Source organism: Aquarana catesbeiana, linkage group LG01, assembly GCF_042186555.1.
Source record: "Aquarana catesbeiana isolate 2022-GZ linkage group LG01, ASM4218655v1, whole genome shotgun sequence".
NCBI classification, from domain to species: Eukaryota; Metazoa; Chordata; class Amphibia; order Anura; family Ranidae; genus Aquarana; species Aquarana catesbeiana.
Window position 1 is genome coordinate 504,379,916 of NC_133324.1, and position 15,467 is coordinate 504,395,382.

Genomic DNA, 15,467 nt, shown 5'->3' on the forward strand with positions numbered 1-15,467 from the left:
CAAGGTCTGCAAGCTGAGATAACACGCACTGCATTGATGCATTCACACAATTTTACAGTAACCATGAGATAAAACAAAGTTCAGGAATATTCCTTTATCCCATTGTTTTGCAAATCTATGTACACTGCAAACTGTATGATTGAATCGGTTCTGATATCGCTGTTTTACTAACCTGACAGCTTATGATTTTAAATTGGAAACCTTCATTTTATTTGCAAATATTAAAAGTTATAACTACCAGCAAGTCCTTACATTTAAAGAGCACCTGTCATTTCAGATCCATCATGGCAGCGCCTGTTAGCGGGCATCCCTCACCTTGTTGTGTCACTGCCGCATCACGAGCCGTCCCATTAAAGTGAATGGGACTGCCGGTGAGTCAACAGCCCATCAGAGAAGAAGCCGCTGCTGGACAGGGATGACAGTTGCGCTTTAAAAATTATGATTTAAACTGTGTTGATTTAAATCAAGCCTTTTTACTAGTGATTTAAATCATGATTTAAATCAACTTGATTTAAATCAAATCCACCCTGCCTAGGCCTAAATTATGTCATTCATGCCATGAGTCCTATTGGGCATTTATTTCTTCTTTCATCTGGAGGAGGGGGAGGATGGGGCTTTCTCAGCCATGCACACCCTTCACTCTCCTGCCTGCATGCCTGAACTAAGGTCAAATTCCAGGAAGTAGATCCTAAATGAATCATCTGCCCTCCCTCAAGATGGCCACGGCTAAAAATGTTAGGGGGTGTTTTTCAAAGTGATTTCTCAACAAAATAAAGCATGGAGGTATGAATGGATGAAGTCTACTTTGAATATTAAAAATGAATTATTTTAGCGGTTTCAGTTAGTGGTGCTCGGATACAGTTTAGTTCCACTTTAAGTGGGAAATGAATCTAAATTTGGATACCTATGTATTATGAAACCATAGTATCTATGGACTGTTGTAATAAAGTTTCTGCACATTACAGAAGAGAGGATGTGGGCTGAGATGCTTAATTCCTATGGAACTATGGCTAAACCTTCACCTAGGAAGCAAAGATAGAGACTGACTCAGTCAGGAACAGGTGTTAGCTTGGTGAAGACGGTGCAGCTGAATTGGCTTTGGTGAGATAGGTTTCTCAGTGAGACCACGTGTCTCATATGCTGTGATCTTGTGAGTTTTGGGTCCAGGCGTCTGGCGCGTCTAATGGATCAGGCTTGTAACCAGGGTCCCTCGAAGCAAGTGTGTGAATAGTCCCTGACATGGCCATTAGGCCATGGAGTTTGTAGCTAGAGAGGTTCTTGGAACCCCCCCCCCCCTCTTGCTGAATACTATTTGCTGTAGGCCCCAGGCTAGAACTGGCTAAACAACCAGACACTAGAAGGTGCTATATGATTGCTGATGAAATGAAAAGTCTCACAACAGGGTCTCTTTAAAGGCGGTGTGGTCATACAGAGCTACTTTTCGACATGCATTTATATTACAGTTGAGTCATTCATACATATATGTATTTTTTTTGCAATCTTGTGCAATGGTAACAATTTATGATAGAGAACACTAACAGGAAGTTCTTGGGACATACACTATACAATTGTAATGTGAGACTGTAAACCTAAAGAGGACAGTTACAGCAAAGAAAACATCAGCAGTGATAAAAAAGGCTCATTCAGTCTTATTGTGTAAGGTGAAAAAATAAATAAAGACAAAATCACAGAATCCTTCTCTCACTGACTGGAATGTATTGAAATCTGATTTACTTGTGTAAATTTTCACGCTTTTCAAACCCTCATTAATCTTTGCTCTGCTGTACTGAATACACCTGATGGTAAAGCAGTAATAGAAGTGGTTTGTTACTGCATAGGCGGTAGTATATTCCGGCCTTGGGTACAATTCCCCTTCAATAACTTACATGTCCTTATGCTAGTAAATAACTATCTATGAATGAAGGGATGAGTTTGCTATTGATATATGAATGATTTGGTGCAAACATTGTACCATCTGTGTATGGAGTGAAAGAGTGACTTAAGGGAAAACTGGTGTCAGATGAAGAAAATGTACAGTTGGTTAGAAATATCCATGTTATTGTCAGATATTGCTTGTTAAATTATGGTAATATGGTGCCCCAGGTCATAGTCTATGGGGACAATGCGTGGCATTAACTGAACTAATGTATGTTTACTAGCCTAGAGAAAAAATATCCTTCAAGAGTCTCATTGTCCTTAAATTGCTCACATTAGGGACCCTTACGTATAGGGAGCTTTACAAAGAACACGTCTGTATATACTTGGTCTACTCACTATATATTATACCTTTTTTAGATATGTCATTGTCAACACTGGCTTAAACAGTTATCCTAAAGCATTCCTGCAATTTTTTAAAGCAGTCATAGTCAATATGCTACTGGAACATAAAATGTGAACTGTCTTGTGAATTACACCAGGGTGCAAAAAGGTTAATCAAAACATACAAAAGGGGGCAAAACAAGTAAAGCCATCGCAAAGCATGAAACATTCATTAAATGTGTGTACAGGATCATTTTACAAGGATTACTGATTACATAGGACGCAAAGAATTTGAAATGATAAGGTGTAAACAAGCTCAGGTTGTAGTAAGTACAACGCCATTCACAATTTATCTACAGTCAACACAACTGCACATTCCTATTAAATCATCGAAGTGCGATATCATCTCTGTAGACTGAACCTTTACACCGGAGTCACAAGTAAAACCCTCATAGAGTGGCACCTATAAAATAGTCTTGGTCATATCTGGATGCATGGATGTTTTAAGCTGCAGCCTGACACGAGAAAGGTCATGAATGAATCTTAGGGTCATTGATAGCTTTGGGCTCTAATACAGTAAATACAAGCTGGAGCTTATTACACATCCAGACAGACACTAATGACCAGAGCAGCCACAGACCTTCACCTCACATTGATTCTCTAGAAAACGAATGACATAAACATGATGCTATCCAAACACAAGCAAACACATTCCTGCACTGCATTAAACTGCATTATCACATTCATTTCTCATTGAACATCCACATGCATTGTAATACAGAGGGAATAGCATAAACTAGCAAACTGATGTATTTTTTAGCAGTCTATAGAGAACTCACCCCCAAATTCCTGCACCTTCCTTCCCCTCAGACAGACAATCTCCCTCTCAGTAATACTATCTTTCTTTTCTTATAACCCATGCATTATTCATGCCAACTGCATCCCTGCACTGAGTTTAGTCAAATTTCTTATCCAATTCTTCAGCCTCTAGTCTGGCAGCTGCACACTTGCAACTTTCTGCATCTCATCACACGTCCTGTGGAGACATAGCGGCCGTTTGGAGCTAGCCGGTACCAGCATACATCACATCCCTAACATTGTCTCCCTCTGCACTCATCAATTATGCATTCATTTCACCCTGTGCAAGATGTGCCCTGGGTGCAGACTCCTCTATGGCACATCTCAAATGTCCATAACCGGATGGATACAACTCAATGCAGACAGTCACAACAATTTGTTACAAACACTGATTAGATGACCAAAAACTGCCAAACTCCCCAGGCCACACGGGCAACCAAAAAAAAAAGGCTGAATCAGCTTGGCTTCAGTTAACCTCTATCATGGCAACACAGCTACCATTGACTTACCCATGCTGCAAACTGGAAACCAAGCCACATAGGGTTAATTCTCTGGCATCGCAGGGTAGACACACAATTCTCCAACACATGGGATGGTAATATTATACTAATGTCTCCTTTTGGTGTCTCATTCTGGGTTCAGGGTGGCGAAGAGATCAGAAGAGAAGTTTCTGTGGCATCCGCCGCACTGCTGCAGCCGAGGAGCCCACCCTGGTCTTGTAGATTGGTCAATGCTGCAATGTCTCCTCTCTCTCCAGCCCTCCCTCCCCTCGTTATTCCAACGGGTAACACTATTGTGGAGAGCCTGGCAGCGGAGCAGACAGAGGAAGGCTTTATCTCATGCAGCTGGCTGGTAAGATAGCAAAGGGTGACCTGGGTGCATACATGCTTTGCTTGTTATGGGTGGGGAGATCTAATAATGGGAACTCTCCCTGCATTCCTGTATTTTACTATCTACCAAAATCTATAAGACCTTAGACTTCTAATCCTTTTCTTTGGACTGCCAACCTGTCACAGTATATAGACAGATGTCTTTAGGAATATGTGCAACAGACTCCTCTTATTTAAAAGATAACAAACACATTCTAAATAGTTAAAAATGGGAGGAGAGATGAATCATTGGTACTCTAAATGTAACATCCCTCTATATGATTATTGAAGATGATAGAGGTTGTGAAGCTGTGAAATATTTTCTGAAGATAAATGCTCAATGCCCCTAAATCAGATGCAATTTATCTATGGAAGAGGTACATTGTCAACGTCATTTCCTTTGGGGAGGGGTGTGAAGGTTTATTGGAATTTTTTTTGACCTGTCTGAATTAGAATGATTGGAACCGTTATTCCCACACCTACAGTTCACGTGAAGTGAATGTTTTAGAGCTTTACATTTGACATTTTTGAAAATTGGTAGATACAAATAGTTAAATCTTGCCTAACGGTTACCACACACAGAAGTGGCTGATGAATGTGCCTAAAAGCCTATTCATGTCATAGAAGGAAATGTAGCAGGATGAAGATTTATAATGAAGAAGAACAAAAGCATTTAGAGCAGCCTTTCTTAACCTTTTTACCCCAGAGGAACCCTTGAAGTAATTTTCAGATTCTTGGGGGACCCCTGCTAAAAATTATTTTATTTACTCTAAGGGTAAATTAGCATAATTGATAAGCGGGTAACATTTTAAATAAAAGAATAAATATTGTGGCATACCCAGCATATTTGGCACCAAGGACAAACAATTTTGTTACCAGAAAAGTAGGACAGGCAGTTAAAATGGCAGTGTCATCTAACATTAGTGGTCAGTGTAGAAGTGATGCCTTACATTGGTGGTTAGTAGAAAACTTCATGCTTGCAATGGTGGGTTGTCAGTGTAGTTGGGAGATAAATCCACCATTGCTCAGAGCTCAAGGAAACTCTAGCAACCTCAGGAGGAACCCTAGGGTTCCATGGAAACCTAGTTGAGAAACACGGAGTTAGAGAAGAATAAACTCAAAGGATACCCTGATTAAAAAAAAAAAAAAATAGTTGATGGTGGAGATAGGCTACATATGTATTTTGTATTATTTCTATGTTATATGTTATTTCTATAACTCCCCAACTAATTGTATGCAAGAAATCATTAGGAGATCATTTTAAAGGGGGGTAGAGTCTTAGGCCCTATAATTCCAGACAATTCCAATTTGGGATTGAAAATAGCCTTGGCTATCTAAATAAAGAGAGAGATAAAAAAAAAAAATGAAAGACATTGAAAGTCAGTTTTGGAAGCTATGTGGTTTTATATAATCTGATAGGTACATAGTTTGTAAACTATCTAGAAAGTTGGGGGTGATTTAAAAAAACCAAAACGATTTAGTGGCCATGGCAAGGGATGAAACTTCATTACTGGAATCTAATGACTTGTGACACTAAGAAAGTATTTTATATACCGTAATTCAATTTCCATCAGAGTCAACTTATTGGCCAAGTGTGTCCAGGCATACAAAGAGTTTCTCTCTGGTTTAAAGTTTAAAACAAAATGTTAAACTATAAAGAATACACAGTTAGGATAAAACATAAATTAAAATCATAAATTAATTTGAAGGTAGAGAAACATTTTCATAATAAATTATTAAGAAAGAAGAAGCATCCCCTCTCCATTCACTATACCAATTCAATAGAAGAAGGCACTAAATTTCAGGCAGTGGAAAAAGTATCAAGGAATTGGAAAGTGACAAAGTGGGTTCATTTCAGTTAACCCTATATAACCTTAACAGTAACATGTAACTTTTTGTGTTAAAAAGTATCATGGATTTATTTATCTTCACCAGTTTGTTTTTTTTTTTTTAAATTGGCTTTGTTAAAAACTGAGAATAAAAAATTGAAAATTTCAGCTAAGGGTGGAGATGAGTCGTATATGGATCGCAGACATTATTGAGTGTAAGGATTAGATGTGCTGAAATAAAGGGTATGTTTGGTTATTGGTTTTAGATGTTCTATTTGAATAGACTGAAAAATTCAGTTAAGGGTGGCGATGAGTACAATATGGGTTTTAGATGCTGTTTGAGTCTAATGCTGCGTACACACGGTCGGATTTTCGGACAGGAAATGTTCGATGGGAGCTTGTTGTCGGAAATTCCGACTGTGTGTAGGCTCCATCGGACATTTTCCGTCGGGAATTTCTGATAAACAAAATTTGAGATCTGGATCTCAAATTTTCCGACAACAAAATCCGTTGTTGTAAATTCAGATCGTGTGTACACAGTTCTGACGCACAAAGTTCCACGCATGCTCGGAATCAAGCAGAAGAGCCGCACTGGCTATTGAACTTCAGTTTTCTCCGCTCGTCGTACATGTTGTACGTCACCGCGTTCTTGGCGATCGGAATTTCCGACAAGATTTGTGTGACCGTGTGTATGCAAGACAAGTTTGAGCCAACATCCGTCGGGAAAAAACATGGAATTTGTTGTCGGAATGTGCGATCATGTGATATGCTGTTAAAAATAAAAGGTATGTTCAGATGGTAAATAAAAATCTGGACATGCAATGCCTATATATAGTGATACTTGTATTGTTTATTGCAGAGAATTATTATTAGGATTTGAACCATAAAAGATTAAAAAAGCAGGACCATCAAAGATTTAAAACCATAGTCTCCAAAGAGGCACTGTGGACACAGAAGAGATTTTAAAAAAGGAGGCTTCCAAAACAAGTCGATCTGATCGTCTGGGTGAAAATGACGTCATGCAGGCACTTCCTGTCGATTATTGCTGCACGCGGTTGCCCTCCATCTGTGGCCAAGGCATTGGACTTACTTTCCAGCACAGCGTGTGCCAGATTCTCCCCCATGTGTGAAGGAGTTGAAAGCCTACGAGCGGATCCGTGAAAGCGTGTCAATGGGACTAATCCCCCCCGATATCCATACGGCGGAGAAGGTTTAAAAAACTGTTGGAATACAATACATTCAATTCGGCTGTCAGATCTATGTGTTATACTGTGTTTTACAGCAGTACCATTCTTTAACACAAGGAGTTGGATATATTTGATCAGCTGAGACTCACTGTTTTTCTTAATTTGATAAATGATCCTGCGCCATTATGACAACATTGGTGAGATCCCAGTGGACAATTTAATTTTATGTCAATATACATATACTTATTTTATTTTTAAGGAATACTTTTTTAGAAGTCACAATATATTTTTTTTTATATCAGTTGCCAGGATCAAGTATATGGATGTACATGATTTTAGAATTTTAGGAAAAAATAAAAAAATAAAGAGCTGTTTATCATACTTTACATTTCCCCTTTCCTTTCTTATACCCCATGCCAACTGCATCATTGCACTGAGTTTAATTCTTGTAATCAATTTCTTATTCAATTTTTCAGCCTCTAGCTTGGCGACTGCACACTTGCAACTTTCTGCATCTCATCACACGTCCTGTGGAGACATAGCGGCCGTTTGGAGCTAGCCAGTACCAGCATACATCACATCCCTAACATTGTCTCCCTCTGCACTCATCAATTATGCATTCATTTCACCCTGTGCAAGATGTGCCCTGGGTGCAGACTCCTCTATGGCACATCTCAATTGTCCATACCTAGACAAATATAATTCAATGCAGAAAGTCACAACAATTTACGTAAGCACTAATTTGATTGCCAAAAAAATGGCTAAACTCCCCAGGCCACAAAAATTAAAAAAAAAAAATCAGTTCAGCTTAAGTTAACCCCACACAACCCCATTATTCACCCACTCACCCATGCTGCGAACTGGAAACCAAGCCACATAGGGTTAATTCTCTGGCATCTCAGGGTAGACACACAATTCTCCAACACATGGGATGGTAATATTATACTAATGTCTCCTTTTGGTGTCTCATTCTGGGTTCAGGGTGGCGAAGAGATCAGAGGAGAAGTTTCTGTGGCATTCGCCGCACTGCTGCAGCCGAGGAGCCCACCCTGGTCTTGTAGATTGGTCAATGCTGCAATGTCTCCTCTCTCCCAATGCTCCCTCCCCTCCTTATTCCAACGGGTAACACTATTGTGAAGAGCCTGGCAGTGGAACAGACAGAGGAAGGCTTTATCTCATGCAGCTGGCTGGTAAGATAGCAAAGGGTGACCTGGGTGCATACATGCTTTGCTTGTTATGGGTGGAGAGATGTAGTCGCTAGCTATGGTCTGCTACTTGGGTATCATGTGAGGTTTTGGTAGACACCCCCTACTTCTGCAGATTTGATACTGCAGGTAATAATACAGCACATTGCTGTGATGAGCAGTGTTGTAGACTGGCTGGCTTGTTGCAGTGCGCAGATGGATGGGACTCTTCTTGACTTATGATCATCTGCCAGCTCATAGCTGTACATAGGCACTATTTGCTTATAACAGAGTGGGCTGTGAAAGGCAATCTACTCCTTTCTTGCTGGGGGACCAGAACAGAGCTGCTTAGGAATGCTGCATTGTGCTGAAGGACAGCTCCTCTGCCCCTGCACAGCTATGGGAAAGACACTTAAGTGACATTTTCACATGATTTCATGATGGTGAAGGACATTAGGACAACACTGCTTCCACAGGGACAGAGGTCAGTTCTCAGATCCCTTTACCTGCCAGCTGGTCCTGAAGAAGGGCTGGTGCCAGCTCTCTGTGCTCTGCAGCTGCTCTGCAGTGGGACAGCCCTGTGTTGCTGCAGCATCCCATCTCTGCTCTGCTGCTGGCTCTCCTCCTCTTGGAGTATGTTGGATTCCAATGGGTCTACTCTGATTGGCTGTGTACACCACAACTATGCTTATGGTGTCTTTTGTGTACTACATGCTCCACCCATATTTAAAGGAGAAAAATGCATTAGAACATGAATGGTCATTAACCCTCCCCCTACGCACACACACATTCTGCAGCAGCAGAGAGATTTGGCAGCCTTGTGATCTCAGATGCTTCCTGTTATCCAAGGGTTAAAAGCTACAATATAAGCATGAATGCAACCAGCCGAATGCACTCATCCATGTAAGGACAACCTGCTTCTTACGCAAACTGCTTTATGTCCTGTTTGTGCTGCATAAGATGCTTCACCGATGTAAGGTTTTTGTGCAAATCCATGTTTTGGGATATGTTGCATAATCAATGTCATCTGCAATTATGCATTTGCAAAAACACTGCAATGGACATCTGAAAGAAAGTGTCTTTATGTATACGATTATGGGTCATGAAATATAAACCGAAATTAGGAATAAAAAATATATTTATAGATTAGGTTGAGAAAGTTCTCTTAAATCAACATCCCATTTATTTATGAAATGTGTTCATTTAATAAATACAGAACAGGTTTATTTTTACCATTTATGGGAAGATAAACAGAATATTTGTATGTAAATATATTGCTTGGCCTAAAATAACACCCCCTTTCAACCGTCTTTACTGACTTTACTGATACTCTCCCTGGACTGCAATAGTGTTCTTCCAGCATAGTTGCCAAAATTTTAAAAAAGTTTTTAGGGACAACTTTTTGTGTACAGAAAGCCACTGTAGGCGGAGCATGCACTCTAATTAGGGGTGGGGCAATCATTTAATATGGGCATGGTTCTATAAAAAGCAAATCATTAACAAATTAATTTATTTGTTGCAGGTATACTGTTCCCCCTTAGTCCTCCTGGGCTGAGTGCAGCTGGGAATAGGGGTAGATCGTTGTCACCTATCATCATGTTCATGTTTAGGGTTAGCAACCTCCTGCAACTTTTTTTTTACTGGCAAAACATGGAAAAATGTACTGATGGAGCACATTTTTTACTGACATCCTGAAATACGACAGAAACTTCTATTTTAAAGTAAAAAAATAAATAAATCGATATTTAAGCAGTATAAACAATATGTAAACATTGACAATACTCAGAACAAGTAATCTGCTGGCTTTACAATGAAAAACTCAAAACACAATGACAAAATGTGAGCTTAAAGCAGAGTTCTGCTTAAAAAAAAAAAATTAAAAGTCAGCAGCTACAAATACTGCAGCTGCTGACTTTTAATGCACCCACTGTGCATGTGCGAGCCGCACGCCCTGACTGGCTGGGCAATCATCTGGGACCTGTGACGTGTCCCAGATGATTGCTGAGAGGGAAGGGGGAGAGGTGATCTCCCTTCTGGTGCCACGGTGTGCCGGGAGGAAGTGGGAACTAGGACCCTCTATGGTATCCGCTCCCCCTGCCCCCAAAAAATGACATGCCAAATGTGGCATGTCAGGGGGTCACCTCACTTAAAGCGGAAGTTCCATTTTTGGGTGGAACTCCACTATAACTAAGATGATGAAAGGCCTGAGGCACCCTGGGTTAAACAAAAAAATAAGTTGTCGCGGCTATCAAAAAGTATTGCCAGATTTTGACTAACAGTGGGAGGGGCTTAAAGGGGGATGATTAAACAGAATCTGTGCCTTGTTGTTATATACACTGCACACATATAACAGTCCTTGTACCCACAAAATATTCCTAATTACTGCAGCACAATTAAAAATTTCCATTGCATATGCTTTTCTGCACACTAAAAGAATATAATTTTGTCTGCTTGAGCCTGATTTAACCACTTCAGCCCCAGAAGGATTTGCCCAGAGCATTTTTTACGATACGGCACTGCGTCACTTTAACTGACAATTGCACGGTCGTGCAATGCTGTACCCAAACAAAATTTACGTCCTTTTTTTTCCCACAAATAGAGCTTTCTTTTGGTGTTATTTGATCACCTCTGCGGTTTTTATTTTTTGCGATATAAACAAAAGAAGACCGACAATTTAAAAAAAATTAAACATTTTTTTTTACTTTCTGCTATAATACACACCCAAAAAAAAAATATATAAAAAAACAAATGTATTCATCAGTTTAGGCCGATGTATATTCTTCTACATATTTTTGGTAAAAAAAATTGCGATAGGCGTATATTGGTTGGGTACCGCGTCTACAAACTACGGGATTTAGGGATTTTTATTTTTCTTTATTGTTTTTACTGGTAATGGTGGCGATCTGCGTTTTTTAGTGGGACTGCGACATTGAGGCAGACAAATCTGAGCCCAAATTACACTTTTTGGGGACCAGCGACAATATTACATTAATCAGTGCTATAAAAATGCAGTGAATAATGTAAAAATGACGCTGACAGGGAAGGGGTTAACACTAGGGGGCAATCAAGGGGTTAAGTGTGTTCCCTCAGCGTGTTTTAACTGTAGGAGGGATGGGCTTACTGAAAGATGACAGAGATCACTTCTCCTGATCACTGGGAGCAGTAGATCCCTGTCATGTCACTAGGCAGAATGGGGAAATGCCTTGTTTGCATAGGCAGTTCCCCGTTTTGCCTCTCTTCGCCGCGATTGCGGGCCACTCCCCCCCTGCTTTTATGGACTGACGTACAGGTACGTCAGTTCGCGCGGGAGAGCTGACATGCCACAGCATATCTGCGTAAGCAGGTCGGCAAGTGGTTAAAGAAGAGCTTAATTAACCACTTCAATATTTTTTTTGTTTATGTTACAAAACTTTGTAAATAAGTACGTTTACACCTTCACTGATGGGGCTGCACTGACGGGCACTGATAAGGTGGCACTGATGGGCACCAATGAGGTGGCACTGATGAGGTGGCACTGATGGGCACTGATGATGGGCACTAATATGCGGCACTGATGGGGCACTGATAGGCGGCACTGATGGACACTGATAGGTGGCACTGATATGCAGCATTGATGGGTACACATAGGTGGCACTGATGGGCATTGAAAGGCGACACGGATGGGCACTGATAGGTGGCATGGATGGGCACTGATAGGCGGCACAGATGGGCACTGATAGGTGGCACAGATGGGCATGGATGGGCACTGTTAAGTGGCACTGAAGTACAGTAATTGATGGTACAGATGAAAGCCAATCAGTGCCAAACAATAATGCCTGCCAATCAGTGATGCCCATTGTGGGCACTGATTGACATCCATTGTGGGCACTGATTAGTATCCATTGTGGGCATACCTGGTGGTGACATCTCTGGTGGTCTTAGTGGCGTCCCTGGTGGTCCTAGTGGCGTCCCTGGTGGTCCAGTGTGGGCATCCTCAGGGTGGCTGCGCTGATAATCAATCAACACAAACCCCCCCGTAAGAGGAGCAGTCTGACAGACGCGAGTAAGGAAAAGCTGATCAACGGCTCTTCCTGTTTACACTGTGATCAGCCGTGATTAGACACGGCTGATCACGTGGTAAAGAGTCTCCGTCAGAGACTCTTTACCGAGATCGGTGTAGCGGTGTGTCAGTCTGACCACCACCGAACGCCAGGATCCACGCCCCCACGGGTGCGCGGGGGCTGTTATCCTGCTGGACGTCATATGACACCTGGTCAGGATATTGAAACCACTTTGCCTCCATCATTTTGATATATAAGTGGTTAAAACCAGCAACTCTTGGAACAATGAATGTACAACAGGAGAAGTAATTAACACACAAAACAGCATGTAGAGTGCAGCAGTCAGGATGAACCCTCTTTTCACATCAGAGTCCCCCCTTATATTAAAGTTCCCAGCATTCCCCTTTACGTCAGGGTTCCAAGAGTCCCTCCTTACATTAGAATCCCCAGTGTTCCCCCTTACAGTTCCCCCTTACACCAGAGTGCACCTCTTACATCAGAGTTCCCCTGTACATCAGAGTCCACAGATTTCCTTCTTACACAAGAGCCTCTAGAGTTCCCTCTTACATCAGAGTCCACATGTTTCCCTTTACATCAGAGTATGCAGGGTCCCTCCTTACATCAAAGTATGCAGGGTTACACCTTACACAAGAGTTCTCCTTTACATCAGACACCACCAAGTTCCCCCTTACATTAGAGTTCCCCCTTGCATCAGACTGCACAGAGTTTTCCTTTACATCAGAGTCTGTAAGATTTCCCCTTTTGAATGCTGCCAACCCTGATATAAAGGGGAACACTTCTCACCGTGATGCAAAAGTGAACTCTGTTAAGGGGGAATGTTGCAGACTTTGGTGTAAAGGGGAACGCTACGAACTGTGTTGTAAAGGGGAACACTGCAGACAGTGATGTAAAGTGGAACTCTAATGTAAGGGGTCTCTGGTCACCAGAGCCCCCCCCCCCCTTCCACAAGATTCCCAAGAGTTCCCCTTACATCAGAATTCACAGAGTACCCTTAATATCAGAGTCCTCCTCTACATCAGAATCTGCAGGGTCCTGCCTTACAGTGCAAGGGGGACCTCTGCGGACCATGATGTAAAGGGGAACTCTGATTTAAGGGGGAATGCTGTGGATTTTCATGTAAAGGGGAACACCGTGGATGGTGATGTAAAGGGGAACTCTAATGTAAGGGGGTCTCTGGTCACCAGAGTCCCCCCCCCCTTACACAACATTTCCCAGAGTTCCTCTTACATCAGAATCTACAGATTACCCCTTTACAACAGAGTCCTCAGATTTCTCCTTTATATTACAGTTGGGGGGGGGGGGGCACAGTGAACAGGTCACTGTGTATACTCTGCAGCATCACCCCCTCCATAGAGATGTGAGGGAAACTCTGGTCACTCTTAAATCAGAATCTGCAGGGTTCCCCCTTACAGTGCAAGGGGGACTCTGCAGACCCTAATGTAAAGGGGAACTCTGAAGTAAGGGGGATCCTGCAGACCATGATGTAAAGGGGAACTCTGGTAACCAAAGACCACCTTCCATCAGAGTTGCCTTTAGCATCATGGTCCGCAGGGTCCCCCTCACAGGGGGTGATGTTGCAGTGTGTGTACAGTGACCTATTCACTGTGATCTATCCTCACAACTCCCCCCACCGTGTGCAGGACAGCTGTGTGGAGACTCCTCCACTCTGATCACTGACAGGGACTCACTGCTTGTGCTCTCTCCACACCGCCAGGAGGGAGGCCTGGCTGTCCTCAGACCTGACTTCTCTGCTCACTTCCCTCCCCCAGTACCTACTGGAGAGGGGATAGCTCTGCTTGCAATGTCTGTAGCCTGCAGGCCCGGATTTACTCCCTTTGCCGCCCCAAGGCCGGGTCCTTCAATGCCGCCCCCACACACACACACACACACACACACACACACACCACCATTCTTGTCCTTTAGCGATGACTGCTACAATAGATCAATTAAAAACATATCTCCACACACGAGAACACTGAAAATAACTGGCTTTAATTGTACAGACTAAAAATACTTCAGGGTAAGCGCGCGAGGGGTAAGGATTTTTTTGCGAGCAATTTTTCAGGGCAATGGATGGTGTTAGTGCTTCAATCATCCCCGGCACCATGGTTGTTATGGTGTCAGGATGATTGAAACACATTACTTCTATCATTACATTGTAATGTAAAATGAAATAGTTCAACTCACCATAATGCAGAATCATTGGGAGCCCTGAGCATGTCATTTGCCACTATGCCTGCCACCAGATGGAGATGTCACTTGCCACACTGCCTGCCTGCCACCAGATGGAGATGTCACTTGCCACACTGCCTAGCTGCCACCAGATGGAGATGTCACTTTCCACGCTGTCTGCCACCAGATGGGGATGTCACTTGCCATGCTGCCACCAGATGGAGATGTCACTTGCCACGCTGCCTGCCACCAGATGGAGATTTCACTAGCCACGCTGCCTGCCACCAGATGGAGATGTCACTAGCCACGCTGCCTGCCACCAGATGGAGATGTCACTTGCCACGCTGCCTGCCACCAGATGGAGATATCACTTGCCACACTGCCTGCCTGCCACCAGATGGAGATGTCACTTGCCACACTGCCTGGCTGCCACCAGATGGAGATGTCACTTGCCACGCTGCCACCAGATGGAGATGTCACTTGCCACGCTGCCACCAGATGGAAATGTCACTTGCCACGCTGCCTGGCTGCCACCAGATGTTGATGTCACTTGCCACGCTGCCTGGCTGCCACCATCTTTTCAAAAATGGCGCCGGGCAGCGCAATCACGCTACTGCACATGCGCCGCCCAGCCGAGCACGTACGGCTTCGGAACGGCGCATGCGCAGTAGTGGGTCAGCTCGCGGCCATCTTTTCTAAGGGCACCGGTGCCCTTAATTGACTTTAACGGGCAGCCTGAAAGGGGGGGGCGGCCGCGAAGTCACCGCAGGAGCGGCGCTGCCCCTGCACCACTGCCGCCGCGAGGCCTGGCCTCGGTGGCCTTGTGGCAAATCCGGCCCTGGTAGCCTGGTTGAGCCTGTCACACCTACACCAGAGGGCGGGCTGGCCACACTCCCTCTCGAGTCCCAGCCAATCATTGCGAACCTCGAGTCACCAATAGAGCCGCCTGATTAGCTGCTAGATGGAGGAGGTAGGGGGAGGGCTATCTGTCCTCAGCGTTCTGAGTGCTGTTAACATGTCCAGCAGCACACAGAGCTTGCCTTGGTGT

The 15,467-nt window shown here is 43.2% G+C and overlaps 1 protein-coding gene and 1 long non-coding RNA gene across 5 annotated transcripts in view; one reads left to right on the plus strand and one right to left on the minus strand.

The window, feature by feature from the left end:
* KCNN1 (potassium calcium-activated channel subfamily N member 1) overlaps nt 1-8,819 on the minus strand; it is a 206,371-nt gene extending 197,552 nt beyond the window's left edge. The window contains exon 1 of one of the 4 annotated variants that reach the window (XM_073593203.1): nt 3,627-4,050. In XM_073593203.1, the coding sequence (XP_073449304.1) occupies nt 3,627-3,656 (30 nt within the window). In that variant the 5' untranslated portion in view covers nt 3,657-4,050. Of the gene's footprint in view, nt 1-3,626; nt 4,051-7,850; nt 8,575-8,692 lie in introns of those variants that run through there. The other 3 variants (XM_073593195.1, XM_073593188.1, XM_073593180.1) reach the window with 3 other exon arrangements.
* The window catches only part of LOC141103530 (uncharacterized), a 97,316-nt gene continuing 89,393 nt past the window's right edge, over nt 7,545-15,467 (plus strand). Inside the window, exon 1 of the long non-coding RNA XR_012235332.1 lies at nt 7,545-8,192. This is a non-coding gene — a long non-coding RNA (uncharacterized lncRNA). The remainder of the gene's footprint in view (nt 8,193-15,467) is intronic.